At 51.9% G+C, this 19,560-nt stretch overlaps 1 protein-coding gene across 3 annotated transcripts in view; it reads right to left on the reverse strand.

Annotated features, from left to right (window-relative positions):
• Positions 1-1,759: 1,759 nt before the first annotated feature.
• ARRB1 (arrestin beta 1) overlaps positions 1,760-19,560 on the reverse strand; it is a 77,132-nt gene continuing 59,331 nt past the window's right edge. For 2 of the 3 annotated variants that reach the window (XM_055320514.1, XM_055320515.1), the window contains exons 8-15: positions 17,912-18,047; positions 16,952-17,036; positions 16,426-16,498; positions 15,466-15,603; positions 14,209-14,292; positions 10,222-10,292; positions 9,292-9,343; positions 1,760-7,956 (exon numbers count right to left, since the gene is read on the reverse strand). In XM_055320514.1, the coding sequence (XP_055176489.1) occupies positions 7,845-7,956; positions 9,292-9,343; positions 10,222-10,292; positions 14,209-14,292; positions 15,466-15,603; positions 16,426-16,498; positions 16,952-17,036; positions 17,912-18,047 (751 nt within the window). In that variant the 3' untranslated portion in view covers positions 1,760-7,844. The other variant, XM_055320516.1, reaches the window with a different exon arrangement.

Genomic DNA, 19,560 nt, shown 5'->3' on the forward strand with positions numbered 1-19,560 from the left:
CCTGGAGACCCGGGATCGAATCCCACGTCGGGCTCCCGGTGCATGGAGCCTGCTTCTCCCTCTGCCTGTGTCTCTGCCTCTCTCTCTCTCTCTCTCTGTGACTATCATAAATAAAAAATAAATAAATAAATTTATCTTTTAAATTTGTTAAGGCATTTTTTAGGCCCAGAAAATGGTCTTTCTTGGTGAATGTTCCATGTGCACTTGAAAATAATGCACATTTTATTGTTTTGAGGTAAAATATTTTATTAATATCAATTAAGTCAAGTTAATTGATAATGTTCAGGTCTTCTATATCCTTACTAATTTTCTGTCTTCTTGCTCTGCTGATCACTGAAAGAGGAGTGTTGTGGATTTGTATATTTCTCTGTTCAGTTCTATCAGATTTTGCTTCAAAAACAAATACTTCCCCCACATTTACGGTCCCGTTTAGACATCAGGGCACTCCTCAATTGTGGTATCCAGGCCAATATGATTATTTTTATTTTTTGGATGAAAAGATTGAGGAAGAGCTGGTGATTTGTCTGTTTGGTCTCAGATCTAATCCTTTGACCTTCTGCTCTGTATTGCAGGGCACCAACCCTTGCAAACCACGTTTCCCAAGATTCCTTGAAAAATGGCTTTTAATTAGATTCTGCTAAGGGTAGGCATAGGCATGAAGTCAGGGGGCAAGGGGGAGGGCAGGAAGAGAGGAGAAACCAGTGTTTCTACCACTCTCTGCTTTGGGTAGCATCGCCAGCAACAGATGTGTTTCTCCTGTGTTCTGAATTCCTCAGAAACCCTCTTCCTCTGTGTTGCTAGTTCCTCAGCTTGGTAACTCCTCTCCCTGTCCTTCCACCCTACAGGTGGTAGTGGTTTCTGGTTGCACCTAATCTCTGGGTTGCCTCACATCCCACTTCCCCTTTTAACTCTTGCGACATTATAACCAGCTTCATCAATAAAATCCCTGCTATTGAAATATGAGTATAGGCCATTTCTCTGAACCCAAACTGATACAGACCACGTAGGAAGGCAGAATGAAAGCCCTAGCTGATGTCTCCTAATTCAGATGTCAGCGTCTTCCCACTACCTTCTGTGGCCTAAAGGGAGCATCAGAGGAAAGAGATCACCTTCTGGTCAACCAGGAGGGCAATGCTTTGATCTAAGTTACACATTATTTTAAAGGAATGTAAAAAAAAATTATTTTTCATACATAATCAATTTTCTAGAAAAGTCATCTTACATTCATTGGAATGTCCCTTTTGTTAATACAGAATATTATCATTTAGAACTTTTAATCTTCCTCACATATATCCCCACTCCTTCCATGTGTTTTTTTGGAACAGGCAGTGGGTAAATTATGGAAAAGTGAAGTGACTTCAGGGAGACCCAGCAGAGCAGGAGATGAGTACTGAATAAGACCAGGGGCTGGGACTGGGGCAGGATTCTGGCTGAAGTGGTTGGTGGTGCCAAAGAGAAGATAGGATGGCTTTACCTGAGGAGCAAACCAGGGGTCATGGGATCCAGTGATGCCTGAGAGGTCTGGCGACTTCTCCAAGGCCAGAAGACTGGTAAATGGCAGAGGGAGGAAGAGAAAGCTCTTTGGCAGTTTCCAGAAGGGGGTGCAGGAACCAGGTTGGAGTTGGGGCCAGGGAGAAGGAAGAAAACACCTGACCCATCCACAGGTCCTGCCCAACATTCCAAGGCAGTAGGGAGAGGATTTGCTGATCTATGTCTTGCCGTGAGCTAATGAGACAGAAATGATTGCACATCCAGCATCTGTCACAAAAGACCTTTAATGGTCTCCTATTTATGGTTCTCTTGTTCATTTGTCCTGTTAGAGTTGAATAAACTGTAATAACTTATCTGACATAGTAAGGAATGCCACAGGTACAACAGATAAACCTGGCAGATGGCCCAGGAAAGAGGGTGTCACAAAATAATCACTTAACAGAAGGGCTACGGACCTGGAGACCTGTCCCAGCCACCTGTCACTCCCTGCGTCCAGGATCCATAGTCACTGTGCCAAGCTGAATGCTGGCTCCCATTGGGTAGCAAGAGACCGGTCTCCCATGGCATCTGTGGCTAGACCTTAACTCTGAGCAGAGATGCCCCAGGAAGATGGCACCTCCCATACTCATTCTCCCAAGTACTTGCTGATCTACCGTTCAGGCCATGACTACACCCCAAGTTTGTGTGACTCCCACTTCATCATTCTTGTATGATACCACCTATCATACTTCCCATGACCTCCCCTTGCAGTAACCTGTGAGGTGAGCAGGGCCTGGCACAAGCCCCATCTTACACATGGGGAAATTGAGTTCAGTGGAGGTTCCCAGGGGCATACTCAGACTGCACTTAGGACTCCTTCTCCCATGCCACATGGTCTGCTGTGCCCTGAGCCTCATATTTCCACCTAGAATGCCCTCAGTGGGAGGAGGCCAAGGAGGACCCCTTGTCAAAGGCTAGTCCAGGTCTCCCCAATGTGCCACCCCTTGGTCAGTTCTTGTGGGGAACTTGTGCAGAGGGGCAGGTTGGCAGAGAATGTGGGAGACTGTGAGTGGGAGACCGTAACCGTAGCATCTCTTCAGGCACCTTTCTGTTGCCCCCACACTTGCTTGTCCACTGATGTGGGAATAGAATCCTATTAGAATTGCTCAAGGGAAACTTGCCACTTAAAAGTCTCTAGAGGGACTATGTCCTTATGGAGGGACCTCTAGCATAAAGTCCTCCCTCAACATTTCTTTTGGAAAAACCCAGACATCCACCCATCTGGCTACACGTAAAGAAGAACCTGAGTCTAGTTTCTCCTTCTCCCACGTGTCCCTTAGGCCTGGGCCAGGGGAGTGGGGTGCAGACACAAGCTGTGGGGTAGGGGCTGAGCCTATTTCCTTGTTCCACAGTCCCCCACACTGCATGGGCTGATATCAAGGCAAGACCCATCCTCACTGAGCACCAGGCCCTTGCCCAAATCAAAACCCAGGCCAGAGCTTCAGGGTGGGTATGCCACAAAACCATCGTGTGTGTGTGTGTGTGTGTGTGTGTGTGTAAGCAAGTGCTTGGGCCTGGGTTGCAACCCAAGTTCCAATACAAAGACACTTTGTATTGGAATGCTAGAGCCATTCCAACATGAAAAGCAAGAAGAGAACCTGTGCTTGCTGGTTGAAGATCAAACCTCAGAATGGTGGTTTGATGAAGCTTTTCTTCCAAAGTTTGAAGGTGTAACCTCAATAGGCAAGACAGATGAAAGCAGAGTTGTCCTGGTGGAAGTGGGGATGGGGGAGAGCTGGAGACCTCGCCTTTGCCTCCACCCCCATCTTCCCACTTTAGCAGCCCCTGGTGAAGCTCTGTGAAACCCAGGAGTTCCACAGCACCTGGTTTGAAAACCACTATATCAGAGTGTCTGTAGGTCATGGGTCCTGGGGACCTGTGCTTTGACTCCCCTTTCAGAGTGAAGAGTTGGAGGAGATTCCTGGGGGACAGGGGTGCCCCCCCTTCGATGGGCCTCTCTTTGAAGCCACAGTGCAGGAACTCTGCAGGGGAGTGGAAGAGGTGGGGATTCTGCCCCACAGGTAGGCCATCTCAATCCTGGAGGGAGGACAGAAGCAGTAGACCTGCCTGGACAAAGATGGCAAGATGCCATCAAACTGCTCGATGCAGGCTTATGCATGTAGGTCAAGATACAGTGTGTTTTGGTCCTTGTCGACTTTAAAAAGAAAAACAGAAGAGATATAGGCCTATGCCTGTAAGACCCTATAATAGTTCAAGATTGGGGCCAATGCCTTCCTCTGGGATGGGTGAAGAATGTCCCGTCCCCAGTCACTGGCAGGAGAAGCTGTCTTTGTGGGACACTGAAACCACTGGGGAACAGGTCAGCAGGGTAAGGGGCCTGGGTTTTCCCTGGGCCCAAATGCCTCCCAAGTGTCATCAAGGTGTATTGGTAGCTGTGATGGAGGAGGCCTTCCACTATAAAGGGCAATTTCTATTCCACCTCACCCTTGGGGTTCTTTGATGGAATAGTGGTTTGGCCCTCCCTGGGCCTGGAGGTTAGTGGCTCTCCCTAATCTGGGATCAGAGCCAAGGCTTCCTGGCCTCTGTGGGATCAAAAAACTGGGAGATGGGAGTGGCACCAGGACTGGGAGGGTCCAGGATGCCCACCAGCCCAATCCCTGGCAATCTCCATGGCTTGTCTCTCTGTCATGATTGCTTGGACCACTCTCTATGGGTAAGGCATTCCTGAATAGTGTCTGCATTTTTCTCTCAGCTGTGTCACCAAACCCAAACTGACTGCATCTCCTTCTGGTTGACATCTGCCTAAGAGAGAAGGGGGCAAGAGATGAAGACTGGTGGGAGGAGGACTCAGCCCGCAGTGATCTTCCTGTGTGACCCTGGGCTACTGCCCTGCAGTGGTAGGACCACAGTCTGTGCAGCCATCTGCAACTTACAGAGCTGACTTTCATCTCATCTGGGCTTCAAGCGCCTTGAGTCAGGTGGAGAAGGGATTACTGTCCCATTTTATAGTTAGGGAAACTGAGCCCAAGAGGTTGAGTGACTTGCTCAAGGCTACTCAGCTGGTTGGTGACAACTGGACCGGAGGCAGTGTGAACTTCTAGGCCAGCATGCTTTTCACGGCACCACGTGGGAACCAGCTTGTCAGCAATGAGCCGAGCTAAAACCAGCCCCCAGTGTGCCCACTCTCACCCTCTGTGCTTTGAGGCTGAGACAGCCCATGGAATCCAACTGAATAATTCAGTTCTTCTCTTCATGGGGCCTAACCATTCTCATGGGTGAAATGCTGAGAAAGTCCAGCCGGCCTCTGCCTGTAGATTTTCACCTTGGACCATGCTCTTCCTTCCTGCCCAGACTGCTCTCTATATGCCACCTACATGGCCCACTGGAAGGTACCAGTGTGGTCAGCACAGAGCCAAAACTATGGGCTGGTGCCTGGGGCCCAGTGGGGTTCCTTCACCCCCAATCTCACTCCAAGGTCTCACCTGACTCTAGACAGGCTGACTCCAGATGGAGAGGGGCCCTGCATAGAAGGACTTGGTCATAGTTGTGGACTGCAGGCTGAGGGGGGTCTGGAGCCAATCAGAAACTCTGAAAGATGCTCTGGGTCCTTCTCCCAGGAAGAGGCCCAAGGAAACACTCCAGCTTGTGTTGCACTGGCTAGGGTAAGTGGGGCTAAACTCCAGCCCGTGCACCATTCACAAAGCTGTGCATTCCAACATGGGCCGGTCCACCTGGAAGGTGCACTGCTTCTAACTCACATCAAGGCACTATATGGACTAGCAGCAGCCAAGGAGCCCTGAATGCAGTGGCCCCCATGACTTCCCCCTATAACTTTCACCTGACCATGAGCTTCCTGAGGTCAAGGGCTGCCCTTCTGCAGCCCTGGGCCCCAAAGGTAAAAGTCTAGGTGGGGCTCTAATACTTCCTGCAGGTGGAGAAATTTCAGCCAAACACTGGGACAAACCCAGAAGGGTGAGTGTGATATTGAGGTGAAGAAGCTTAAGAAAACAGGCTGACAAATCTATCACGTGCATGGGTGAGGCATGAAGGAAGGGATGGAAGGGAGTGATCACCTCAAATCCTAAAGGGTCTCATCCCAGCCTCAAAGGTTCCAGAGGAAGCCACTGGAGAGCAGTGCTTGGCATGTGTTGTTCCAGCCCTTTGTCAACTCTTCAGCCATCCGATGAGGTGTAACTGCAAGCAAGCTCTGGTAGGGGCTGGATGCCTGGGGCACCCAGAGCTGGCCAGGATAGTATATGGCTGCCCCAAGCTGCCTTGGGCCTGACATGGGGTAGGGCTCCCTAGAATCGAGTTTTCATGAGATTCAGGAGGGGAAGGGCTGGGGTGCAGTGCCAGGCTTGTGAACTGGGTATTCTCACCATGGATAATGGTGACACTGCCCACCCCGGGAGGGGCTGGACTGAAGAGGGCTGAGTCCCAACTTGCATAATAAAATTTTGTTGTCTTCTTTATCAGGCAAGTATGGGACAGAGATAAATGGGAGCAGAGATGGAGGAGAGACCTCCCCACACACACCCTGCTAAGCAATATATTCACTTGGGTATAAGGTAAACCTCAGGGAGTCTGCATCCACAGGGAGCTGTGAGGTACCCAAGGGCCCTGTCAAAGCAAATGCAAGCTTGGTCTTCTAGAATATTCAGGCCCTAGGGCCAAACAGCTCATGCTAGCTATGGCCACAGCTTGACATCAGAGGACCTTCCAGGGGCCCAAAAAGGGCCTGGGAAGGGGTGGGCTAGGAGCTCCCCATGGCCCTGCTACCTCTGGGGCCCTATAAATCACCTCTGGAAGCAGACAGACCAGAGTCAATGGTCTGGATCTGGCTCTACCAGTCATACCAGAAACTTTGAGGTTTACATATTCTTGGAGGCCAGAGCTGGGAGGTCCCTTTGTGATCATCTGGTCAAACCCTTTGGTCTTCTAGGTGAAGAACTGAGGCCCAGAAGGAGAAAGGAACTTGTCCAAGGTCACACAGTAAGTGGGTGTCAAAGGTCAAACAAGAACAAATACCTTTTATCAATTTCTACCTCGTCATCTGCCTGCCTTATTGCCTAAAAATGCCCCAGGTCCCAATCACAGCAACACCAGTTAATGGGTACTGGGTATCCATGGCACTGGGAGCTACTGGTGGTGGGTGGCGGGGGGGATGGACGGTGTGTGGGGGAATCATCAACTCCCCAAGGAAATGAAGGGTTCCTGGCTACCCAGCAGCCCCCTTCCTTTTAGGTGAGGGATATCAATGGACCATGCTGCCTCCTGGGGGAGGAGGCCCTGACTGTGGGCATGGTGGCACATGGTGGGCACTGTGGGCATGGTGGCACATGGTGGGCACTCTCTCCCAGCCTGCAGGGCCAGCCCAGCTGTGGAAAACTGCAAGGGGAGGTAGTAGGATATGGGTGTCCCCAGCCCCATCTGGACCTCCAGCCTTACTTCCCATGGGATCACTGTTTGCTCTTACATCTGCAAAGGAGAGAAGAGCAGATCCTCACCTTCTTGCCCCTAACCCCAGCTTTCAGAGCCACCTTTCCGGAAACCTCCTCAGGAGTGTGGACCCTCTATGCCACCAGGCAGTGCTTTGTGAGGACCCCTCCCTTGTCTCTCTATGCATGTGTACAGATAGGACACACACAGAAGCTACAAGGTAGCTAGGATGTTCCATCCTGATAGTACTGAATTAGACAGGCTAGTTCACACAGCTTGCCTTAGACTGGGTAACTGCTGGTAAGAATGGCAGTCCAGTAGCTTTTCTCTACTCCTGAGGTCCGTGAACCTTCACCAATGTCACTGGCAGACACAGAGGGACACAGGATAGGGACAGAGAGGTGGAAGGGGAGAGGCGTTTGGTAGGTCCAAATGCCAAAAAGGTATTGAGACCCTATCCACAGGTGTGCCCCTCCTAGCCAGAAGAGGGTAGCCCTTGGCACGGTCATCTTTTAGCTGCCAGAGATGTGCCAGCCACCTGGGACCGTGGCCATCTCCTCACATGTCTTGAGCTCTCTGCCCCACCCTCCCCATTCTGCTCCCCATCCCAAGTCAAATCCCAAGGCCAAAGCCAGGATGGCCTTTCTGGAGTCAGCAGGAAAAGGGGGGAGGCCTGGAGGGGTGACCCATGAGAGGGGTGAGAGGGTTGAAGGTGGCCCATGTGGCCCTGACAGCATGGTGATGGGCCAATCCTGAGGCCGGAGGTTCACCACTGTAACCCGGAAGACCACTGGGCCCCCTGGTAGAAACTAGAAGAACAAGGGGAGAGGGAACGAGGACAGGAAGAAGACGAGTAAGCATCCTAGTGCACGAGAGCGGCCGTGGAGCTGCCCAGAGGGAGGGCCGGCCCCAGTCTATCTGTCGTTGAGCTGTGGTGAGCCAGTACCATCCTCCTCTTCCTCCTTGTCGTCCTTCACGCCTTTCAGCCTCTGGCGGGCAAAGTCCTCAAACACAATGTCGTCATCGCTGGTGGGAAAGACAAGGAAAATGGGGTGTGTTTGCAAGGCAGGGAGAGTAGGCCTCTCCAGAAGGTCAGATAGGACTTAGAGGCTGGCCCCTGGGGTTGACCTTGGGCAGAAAGGCCTGCCAGGCTGGCATATCAGTGACCAACGGACCGGTTGTGTCTGGACTCCAGCTAGTTGTGGAAATACCAGAGGGACGCATGAGTTTGACTTTCATGCCTAAGGGCTGGCAAGTGACCCAGTTCTTAAGGATTTGGGGGTAGGGGAGATATCAAATGGGGGTGGAGGCCAGTGTGGCCAGGCTGGGAACAGAGAAAGAATTTATGCCTGCTGTGAGAGGCCAGGCCACCAGTAGTTTCATAGCATATTCTGAATCCCGCAGAAGAGGCCCAAGAAACCCTACCACCCACCCAAAGAACTACCCTCAGGGAGCACAGGAAGGCTTGGGCTCATCTTAGTGAGAGAGAAAACCATGAATGTCCTTTCTCCAGGGAGCGGTCAGCTCATACTCTATCCTGAAGGATGTTGGATAGGAGGGGGCCTGGGGGTAGCAAATCTAAATAGCGAGGCAGAGGAAGGGTGGGTGAGGAAAGGGGGTGCCTGAATGGGGTTTCAGGACTCAGGACTGCTTCTAAGAACAGTGAGTTCTGTTCTATCACATAACATGTATGCTTAGGCCCACCCAAGCCCCAGCCCCACAGAATTCAGCCAGCCACATGAGGGGTCCTCACGGCATGACTTGAGACCCCCATATCCCAAATTTCTCCTGGGGGACAAGGAAAGGGTGGATTTGGAGCTGCAGAGAGAAAGCTGCTTGGTTCTGGAGGTGGTTCATGATGTCGGCCTAGGTCCTCCAGCCTCTGGCAACTGTCCGTTGAGGCGATGGCCTTTGATGGCAGGGAAATCCAGATCAGTCCTCAGGAGTCAGAAGCAGCAAGAGCCCCCAGAACCATCCCCACCCCACAGCCTGATTCCACTGGCTGGGCGCTGGCAGCGCAGGAGAGCCCAGCCCAGGGCCCGAACCAAACCAGCCCTGTGAGAGCCGAGCAGGCGCTGTGGATGGACGAACGGACTGACGGACGGACGTGCAAGGACGAGGGAGGAAGACAGACCCCGCCAAGGCAGGAGGAAGAGGAACAGGCACGGAGGGTCCTTCAAATCACATGCAGGCAAGCAGGTTGCTGAAGAGGCGAGCAGAGGCAGCTCTCAGCAGAGGGGGTTAGACCAGCTGTTCCTCAGGGGTTAATAAGTATATATGCAAATAACCCCATCGCCCCGCCCACCGCCCCAGGCACCCCACCCCCAAGCCCCAGACCTCTGCAGGCAGGGTTTGGCTTACTTTGTGTCAAGTTCTATGAGATTGGTATCTACCGGTGCCTCATTCTCTGGAACTAAACACAGGGTGGGCAGATGGCCACGTGTTAGTGGGGCATGGGGGCAGGTGGGCACTGGCCCCCACCCTAGGGTAACCAGGCTAAGATGGGGGGGCCTAAGGAAGAGAGGAAGTGGGGAAGAAGGGTTGGTCCCTGGTCTCAAAAACACCCTCAAAACATCCCGTCCAGGGAAGGTCCAAGGAACGCACACCCCCCCCCCCCCCGCCCCAGTCCCGGGAGGGCCCCTAGCAGCTCCAGAAGAACAGAAAAACCTCTGGACCTTGCTCCTTTGGCATGTCTCCTGCATGACTTAGATTCTTTTCTTAAATACATGACTTTCATTTAGTGTTAAGACAACCGTTTTGTTTTGTTTTTTTTTTTTTCTTCACATTTTCACCTCTCCGAACTTTGGGTATGTTTTAGAATCAATGGCATTCCATTGTTTAATTGTGAGAACACTTTTCCTTCTTTGTGGTACATACTATAGAGTTGTCTCTTTCAACTCAAACAGTCTTAGACATAAGGAAATGTGGCCAATCTGGTATCACTTGAAAGAATCATTAAGGTGTGTCCAGGGGCCATCTTATCTGTGCAGCCCCTTTCCCTATGCCTGGATGCAAGACAAGAGCTCCAAATATGGCCAGTGAGCCCCCTCCACTCCCAACTTCCATCCCCAAGGAGGAAGGAGTCAGACCTCTCTGTCTTTGGGGGGAGTCAGATGCAAACAGAAGAGTGTGGGCTTCACAAAAGATCCTGGGGAGCTGAGGAAAAAGGGTGACCCTGGGCTGATGGCTAACCCAGAGTGAGATGGGGTGATGGGGAGAGACAGCAGCTGGTGGAGAATGGGGTGGACAATTCGGAAACTCCCACTTCAGTGACCCACAGATCCTGCCTACCTTCACGATGTGGAGGTTCCTCTTTGGGCTTGGGGTGCATTAGGGTGAAGGGCAGTTCCACGGCCACGTCACTGAAACAAAGACCCAGACCCGGTAAGCCTCTAGCTCAGTCTCAGGCTAGAAAACGCAATGCCCCATCAGTTTGAGGACTGGGGTTTTATGGTCAGAGGAGCGAGCTCTCAGTGGAGGCAGGAAATCTGGACTGAGGCTCCAGTTCTGCCACTGTCGGAACCTTACTCTCTCTAGGTGTGAATTAGAAGACCTTTCCTGCTGGCTCCATAAAGAAATGGAAATCTCCCTTTTCCTGATTAGGATCCCTGGATTCTCATGAGCGGAGAGGAGGCCTAGGGGTAGGAAAAGGATTGCCTAGGGCAGTGTGTCCTTTGGTCCCTCAGTGGCTCCAGAGGTGCCCTGGGACTCTGCAAGCCTCAAATTGTCAGAGCCAGTCCAGCCTTCCCTAACACTGCCCTTCCCAACCTCCTGTCTGGAACAGGTCCCTCCCTCCTCCCCCCTCCTCAGTCCCACCTTCTAACATCTCCTTGAGGCTCTTCTAAAGTGCTCCAGGGGCCCTAGCCCCCTGCCACCTGGATGATGCACTGCTGAGGTTAGTTTAATTAAGTTCAAGTTGTATGGGCCTGGGCCCCAGGGCTCTCTACACTGTGCATTAAGCCTTCCTTGAAGCCCTGTAGGGATGGAGGGTCGGGTGATGGGGAATAGAAGAGGTGCCGACACCACCAGGTGCTTCTGACCGGGACTTCCCTCTCCTTGGCCCTGAGGAGCAAGATAATAACAGGAGCAGACACATAGTGCAGACTCTGTGCTAAGGATTATTACAGAGTAGCTCGTTTAATCTCCACAACAATCCCATTATACCAAAAGTACAGATAAGGAAACTGAGGCACAGGAGGAGAAATATATTACACAAGGTCACAGAACTTTTTTTTCAAGGCCACATAACTATTAATGGAAAGTGAAAGATGGGATTCTTTTCTTTCCCTTTTTTTTGGAAGTGAGAGATAGGATTCTGACTCCATAAGTCACATCCTCAGCCACGGAGTGATAACAGCTCTGAATTGAGGAGGTGATTCCTACCCATCCTCTGCTCTCTACTCCTCCAGAAGCAGCTATGCAAGCTCCTCCTCTCAGCTTGGGGTGTTGTCACCTAGGAGGCCCTGCCAACTGCAAGCACCTCCCGGCACAGCCTCATTTTACTGGCATTGCTGCCCAGGGCCCCACTGGCAGGGAGGAAGGGAGAGGGGAACAGAGCAGGCAGGGGCAGAAGCTGTGGGACCAGAAAGGTCCATTCTCAGGCCCAGCACTGTGTGGTGGGGGGGGGTACTTTTACATCTTCAGTCTCCTACTGAGCTCATCTGGAAAACAGGAGAAAACAATGCTTACCTTCTTAGAACCACTAGAACTTCTTGGAGATGAGGTAGGTAAAAGGTTTGATTGAACTGTGAAATTTGCACCTGCCAGAATCAATCATTACTTCCCCTCAATCGGGACAAGGAAGATCCATAGGCTACTGAAATGATCTGGCATTTTTTTTTCTTTTTGCTTCCTAAGGGGATTGCTTTTCCAGGTTCACTTGGAAGGGTGAGCTAACAGAATGGAAGAGTGAGCATGCCAGCCTTCAAGAAAGCCATACAGAATATGGATGGAAGATCTGGACATTAACCTTCCAACGGGCCATGAGTGATAGTGGTCAAGGGCAGGGGGTAGGCCTGAGTCCTCCCTGGAACCTCAGCATGTAGCACAAGGCTAGGCACAAATCTGGGTTCAGGACATCTTTATTGGATTATACTGAACTGAACTAAATCGAATTAATTTCACCTCTCCAAATAGACTGGTTTTTTTTGGGATGAACAATACTGCCATCTTGTGACAGGAGGAGGCAAAACACCACTGCATGTGCGGCACACAGAGCAGATCTCCACAGGACCTCTCCTTAGCAACACATGGCCAGCAGTTAATTTTCATTAGTGTACAAGTTTGGAAGCCATGAAGCCAGCATTTCTCCAAAACATTAGACTTTGGCGGGGGGAACTATTCCCCACCCCCACCCCCACCATGAAGCTGACTTTGCTGTTGGCAAAGGTTCCTGTCACTTGGGTGGGATGAAAAAACAGAGCAAGGTTTTTTAAAGGAAACACTGGGGACACCTGGGTGGCTCAGTGGTTGAGTGTCTGACTTTGGTCAGGTTGTCCTCCCAGGGTCCTGAGATGGAGTCCCTCATCAGGCTCCTCGCGGGGAGCCTGCTTCTCCCTCTGCCTCTCTCTGTGTCTCTCATGAATAAATATGTAAAATCTTAAAAAAAATAATAAAGGAGAAACTACATCTCCCTCATGCTTTGGAGAGGATACTAGTCCCAGCACATGCCTGAGCCTGGCAATCAAAAGTGACTGCTGGGACGCCTGGGTGGCTCAGTGGTTGAGAGTCTGCCTTAGGCTCAGGGCATGATCCCAGGGTCCAGGGATCGAGTCCTGTGTTGTGCTCCCTGCAGGGAACCTGTGTCTCTGCCTCTCTCTGTGTATGTCAAATAAATAAACAAACAAACAAACAAACAAATAAATAAATAAATCTTAAAAAAAAAAAAAGTGACTGCTAAGATTCTTTCCAATCCAGTGCCCTACAGTTCTGGACAGTCAGTGAGCCCAGTGGTCTCTAGACCCTACGGGAAGGTGGATGAATCAGGTTGAAGGCAGGGACTTTACCTGGATGCAAGGTCTCCCAACAGGCTGGGTGGGTCAGAGGAGGCGAGAGAGGTGGTCAGGAGAGAGTTCAGAAAGGAAGAAAACAGAAAGCAGGTTCATTCACCACCTTGCTGCCTGCACAGGTAGGGGACACCCTGAGACGCACTCCCACCCACCACTGCATGGCTGTGACCTCTCATTCAGAGATATACAGAAATGTCATTAGTCTTGCCTGAGGGACTGAAATCCAGGCCCTGTTCAGCCAAAACCCCTAGAGCCGTGCTGAGACCCCAGGATCCTCCTCTGCGAAGGAAACATGAAAACCAACCCCTGTGCTTCCTGCCCCCGGTGGAGGTGGTGGTGGTGGGGGCAGGGGTCCTCTCTGATGACACGAGAAATCAATTTGGGATTCACCGAGGATTCCTCAAGGAAGAGCCTGAGGCAGACTGGGGGCCCTGCAGACTCACAGGACATGAGATTTGGGGTTTGCAATTCTGAGACATCCTTATAGTATGTGGTCAGTATTAGCTACTGCCACCTACACAAGGCATTATTCTAATGTCTAATATTATTAGCTTGCAAACCTTTTCATAGCAATTTATGAATCAGACAAAAAGCCCTGTGACAAATTAAAGATCCTCATTCTAGGTTTATAAGAACATACAGGCCTGACCTGTGGGGAAAAGTTGTTCTATTAGAGCCTCCACCTTCAGGGGTGGAGCAGAGATTGTGCTCCAGGGCAAAGAATACATCCGGTCCACTGCGGTGACCCCAGCACTCAGCCTACGACCTGATGTTAAGGGAGATTTCAGGAAATGTTTGGAGAATAGTTTGGGCCTCTACTTCCCCATCTGTAAAATGGGAGAGTCAGAACACTCCCAATCCACCTCTGGGATTCTGAGTCCCTTCAGCCATTTCCTCAGCAGATCAGCATGGGCATGAGCAGGGGTGGGTACTGTGCCCCAAGATGCAATGAGGGGAAAGAACCATCTGGAGACCCCACAGCACAGACTCTGAGGAAGTGTCCCCCACCCCCTCAACAACCCCATGGGCCCAGAAAGGGATAGGAAAGACGAGGAGGGGGAGAAGGAAAAGAGAAACATGGAAAGAGGGCAGAGGAGGAGGAAAGGAGCATGAAGGAGGAAGACGGAACCGGAAGTCGTCTTCTTGGTTTACCCTCTTGGTGGATGCAGCTAAAAGGTCTGGCAAACAGGTAGACTGGGGCAGTGGGCTGCGGGTGGTCTGGGACACCCCTTCTGCACTTAGGAGTCTTGAGCTGGGCTAGAACACTCACCCGCCCCGAGATACCACCAGTTTCACTTTCACTTTGTAGGAAACAATGATGCCCAGGATCTCCCGGTTGGCTCCTTCTCTCAACCTGCAAGGTAACAGAGGGAAGCAGGTTCATGGACGATAGCTGGGTGGAAGAGACATGGCAGGGGTTGGGTGCAGTGGGGGTGGTAGCCAACCATCCCTCTCCTTGGCCACTCTGCCACCAGGTGCAAACAGAACCCAGTATATGAGAAAGGCAGGCTTTGCCCTAAGTGGGTGGGAACTGGAGCCCTGGGTCCCATGTCCAGCTGTGAAACTCCCTCTCTGTGCACACCTGATAGCCCCCTTCCTCCCTGGGCCTGAGTCCCACCAGCATGGTGAGGGCTGGGCTCTTTCTACCCCTGGTTGGATGGACTCTGCTTCTTTTGCTGCCCAGCAATCTGTGTGGCACAAAGGGCCAGACAGCGGGTTCAGGGAGGGAGAGGGAGGTTGGCAAGGCAGGGGAGGAGGTATTGGGGAAGACATGCAGGAGGTGGCCCCTCTACCAAGTCTTGAAGACAGGATTTGAGCCAGGGTGGAAGAAGAGGGCAAAGGCTTGGAGGCAAGTGGCCAGCATGTCCATGTGGACAACTGTGTGTCTGGAGCAGAGGATCCATGTTGGAAGTCAGGGGTAGGGGTGTTGCAGAGGCAGGCCAAAGCCCCACTGGAGGGCCAGGCCTCAACGGCCAGGGTAAGGCAAGTTCCCCACACGCCAGGCCTCCACGAGAGCAGGGTAGCCTCAGAGTCAGTGATGACCATGAGGCAGGAGTGATCATACGGCCCAGGGATCCCTGCCTTTGAGGGGCACACTGACATCTGGTCTAGCCCTGCTCACTGTCCACATCTCCCCAGACTCCCCACTCCCACTCCTGATTCATCCTCTTGTGCTGGAGTCACTCCTTTCCTTCCAGCCTTGCTCTGTCTCAGGGACACACCCCATCTGATTGAAGACACGAGGTCAGGAGCTGCTGCCTTCTGCAAGAAGCCTCTCCAGGTTGCCCTCCCCTGGGCAAGCCAGCAGAGCCCAGCACTTACAAAGGAAGCAGGGTCTAGGGGCCCGTCTTGCTCTCTGGGTCACCCCTGGATAGGGGTGGGAGTAAGAGGACAATTCAAGCTCCTAAGATGGACCAGGGACAATGCCTGGGGAAAGGGTAACCATACCATGTACTGGCACTAGTGGGAAAAAGGAAAGGTGGGTGTGGGCCCCCTGGGGTCAGGGGTGGGGCAAGCAGGTCCTCACAAGGTGCTGGAGGCCAGGTTCGTGTCTTCATGCTTGAGCTTCCCGTCCAGGGCGAGACCCCGCTTCTCTCGGTTGTTGGCCAGGAAGGGGGTCAGGGTGTAGACCTTGCAGAATGTTGAACTGGGCGCCACTGTGTCACTGGGAAGAAGGGAGGCAGGTGTGGACACAGCCCCCAGGGCCAACCCCCAGCCATCACCCCCAGCCCAGTCAGAACATATCAAAAACCATATAGTAACATTTAAAACACGTTTTTAACTTTCCAAAATACATTGTCATTATATGTAAAGAAACACACACATACATGAAAAATTATATGAAATGCACTTGCCTCCCCAGAGGAGGCAGGGCCAGGAAAAAAACACACACACACACACAGATGTGTCTTCCAATGAGAGTAACTACTTCCTTTAGGTAAGAAAAGATGTTTCATCTGAGATCTCTTGCCTTAGCCGCTAACAAACTTGAGACAAAATTCCATGCTCAACCAGATTAGCTGTCCTCAAGCCTAGATTTTTAAAATATAATTATTCTCTACCCTCCCACATACAACCCCTTTTACCCAGTAAGTTGGATTATTCTCTTATCAGACAAGAAATACTGTGTACCTAGTACCTTGCCCTCTTTGTCTTGGCTGCTAGGAAGCTCAGAGCAAAGTATGTCCTTCAACCTAGGTTTCTGGTACAGTGTAATTACAACCCCAGTTCCCTTTGATTCATTAGGTCTCATTTGGTCATTCTAGTTTTAATGGGTCTGTCCCTTGACTGTGGCATGTATTTTCTTGTAGCTAAACCAAGCAGGTGTTTTCTTAAAAGGCTATTTGGGATGATCTACTCTGAGTGACAAGGAAGTCTGAGATCCAGCCCTCTGTCAGGTGGAAAAGAACCATCTGCATCTGTAACTACAGCCAGGGCTTCTCATTTCCCCACCCACACATCCAAGGATGGGCTTGTGCTCACTTACTCAGCCTCTTCCATGGCCACAGGGCACTTGTACTGGGCTGTGTTAAAAAGGCAGATGTCCGCATACTGGCGCACTGAGAAGGAGAGGGAGACAAGGCGGTGTGAGCCAGGACTGCAGCTCCCAGGCATCCCAGGCTCCCTTGAGTTGGGGATGTTCAGCCCCAAGAATGGCCAGAGTGCACTGGGAGATTGTTCAAGAGACCACCCCCATCTTCCACACAAAGGGTAGCCCGAACACACCTGTTCCCTTCCATCACCAAACGTCTCCCTCGGGGACAGCTTTGCCCAGAACCCAGGGAACTTAGAGGGTAGGTGACTTAAACAGTAAACTCATTACCTGGCCAATGAGCAGCCTGTGTTACTAGCCTCAAAAGCCTTTCCCTTTGGCCTAGAGTAGGCCCTGGGCTTTCCTGCGGGCCAATAGTTATCTACAAGGCTGTTAACAAGGGGAGAACCTTCAGCCACCCCCAACCCTTGGGAGAGTTCCCTCTTGCTGGCCCCATGGGGTGGGCTTCCACCCGGGGTACCCGAGATCTTGATCTTCTTCACTGTCTTGTTGGTGTTGTTGGTGACGTGGACATTAACGCTGATGGGTTCTCCATGGTAATAGATCTGGGAGGCAGAAGAAGAGAGAAGGGTTGGACCAGAGGATACTAAAGCTCCAGAAAGATGGAGGGAGAAGAGGCCCCATCATATATCCTAGGGTTCCCCAGACTTTGGCCACTCTGACGTTGGCCTCAAGTTCTTCAACCACTTCCCACTGATGCTAAGTCACTGGGCATGTTAGACCAGTTCTTTGTCAGGATTTTGAAAGATAATTGAATGAGGAGGTGATATTCCTGGGCTCTAGTCTGGACTTGGTGACCAGAAATAATGAGAACACTAATTATAATAATGATAAAGAGGATGAACTCGGTGTGACCTTGGACAGGTTGGCTAAGCCTAGGCTTCCCCCCATCTGGAGGACTTGGACTAGGTGATGTATCAAGTCCCTGCTGGCTTGGGATGCCAGGAATTCTAGACACAGGAGGGCCTAGAAGAAGCAGGAGAGAGAGGTGGGGAAAGATGGGCCTGCTCACCAAGGGAACCGGCTCTGAATCCTCACTGAAGGACCTCAACTCAAACCTGTGGCCAACACTTGCCCTCAGCTATCCACAGAGAGAGAGAGAGAGGCAGTGCCCACACATTAAGAGGGGGACGGGGTGCAGGAAGACGGCCGGGACTCAGGTCCCTTCAGGAGGCACGCTGACTTCTAAAGTCGACTATCCCTCAGGCTCATGCCCCACTCTGCCATTCCTTTAGGCCCCCAGAGGCTTCCCCACAGCCCCCTAAGGGAGGTCTCAGATTCCCTGAACCCTATGGTCTTAGGACTAGGGGCAGAAGCTCTTACCTACCCCAGGAGCCCTGGTGACCATGAGAGAACTGGGATGGGACGTCCCAGGCCCAGGAGAATAGCCCCCACCCCCTGCCAAGTCCAAGCCTCCTACCTCCTTATCCAGGGAAGCTTCTAGATGCAAGGGCTTGTCCGACATGAGGAACTGCCTTGTGGTCTCAGCTGTGGGCTGGGGCCCAGGCCTCTCCGGGGCGTACTGAACCTTCCTGATCACCAGGCGCACAGAATTCCTAATGGAGATGGGCAGAGCAAAAGATAGCCAGAGTCACCTGCCTCCATCCTCCTTCCTCGTAACCCTCCCTTTCCTCCTCAGGAGACTGCCATGGCTCCCCTCGCATTAGAATCCAGACCAAACTGCAGAGGTGAACACAGAGGCCTTGTCACCACCTGGCCCCACTCCATCCTCCCCCATTGTGTACGCAGCCACCCCCACTTCCTCACTATCATCCTCAGTGGTTCACCTCGTCCTGTCTCTGCAGCTTTGCTTGCACCGGACCCCCGCCTGCAATACTCTTCCTGCTTCTACCCTCATTTGTTTCCTTCTTCAGGACCCAGCTAAATACCTCCTCTTCCAGGAAACCTTCCTGGATCAGCTCACTTGATCTTGTCCCGGTCTTAACTCCCACACCATCGGAGCTGAACCACCCCATGGCAGCCAGCAGGATGGCAAGAAAGGAACTATGTTTCACTTCCCACATCCCTTACGTTACTTAATAGTGTAAGCTCCTTAAGGAGCGAAATTTTTATCTCAATTGTTCACTGCTGTGTTTTCAACATCTATGACAGTGCCTGCCATATAACAAATGCCTTCCAAATATCTATTAAATCAAAATCTGCAGAGGGACCCCATGAAAAGGTGGGGGCTCAGAGAGGTGACGGGGTTCAGTGAGGGGGTGTGGATTCAGTCAGGGGGATGTAGGCCAGTGACAAGGATGGGGACCCAGTGAATAGACGGAGGCCCAGAGATGAGATGGGACTCAGTGAAAGGGACAGGGGCTTAGGGAAGAAACGAGGACACAAGGATCGGGAGGGGACAGGATCTGGTGAGGCAGTGCCTGCGGTGTGCTGGGTGTGCCAGCATCCCCATTTCTCACCTGCATCCCCTAGAACTGGACAGCCAGGCTGAAGGTCTGAGCTTGCCCCGTACTAACTATATGCCCTTGAGAAAATTCACCCCTGGGTCTCAGTTTCCTCATCTGTAAAATAGCAACAGTAGCAACACCTACCTCCCAGGGTTGCTGAGAGGATTAAATTAGTTCCTACATGTTCACCACCCTGAATAGTGTCTGGTCCTTAATAGGCCCTTCATAAACGATAGCTGCTATATCATTATCAGTAGTATCTCTGATGTGGACTTAAAATGTCACACTGGCGTAGGGTGAAGGCAGTGGCCCTCAGTGTTGTTCCTCTTCCTTGCTCTGGTCAGGTCCCCTTCAAAAACCCACGACCCCCTATCTTTCCCCTGGTCTCAGGTCTGAAGAAGAAAAGGAAGACAGAGAAGCCAGGGAGAAGGGTCTCATCTCCCCACACCGTGGAGTTGCCTGGGCTGGAGACGGAGATGCTCAATACGCTCTTCAGCCGCCAGGTGGCAAACTCAGCCCACTCCCTAAGAAGCCGCAGTGCCCTCCCTCAGCCACCCTCAGCCAGGCTCGGGTAGGAACGCGGGCTGCTGCCTGGGGAAGCAGGGTGCATCAGAGTGGGGGGCTGAGGCCAGCCTCGCCTTCTCGCCTGAAGACAGGGCAG

The sequence above is a fragment of the Nyctereutes procyonoides genome, unplaced genomic scaffold, assembly GCF_905146905.1.
Source record: "Nyctereutes procyonoides isolate TBG_1078 unplaced genomic scaffold, NYPRO_anot_genome, whole genome shotgun sequence".
In the NCBI taxonomy this organism is placed as follows: Eukaryota; Metazoa; Chordata; class Mammalia; order Carnivora; family Canidae; genus Nyctereutes; species Nyctereutes procyonoides.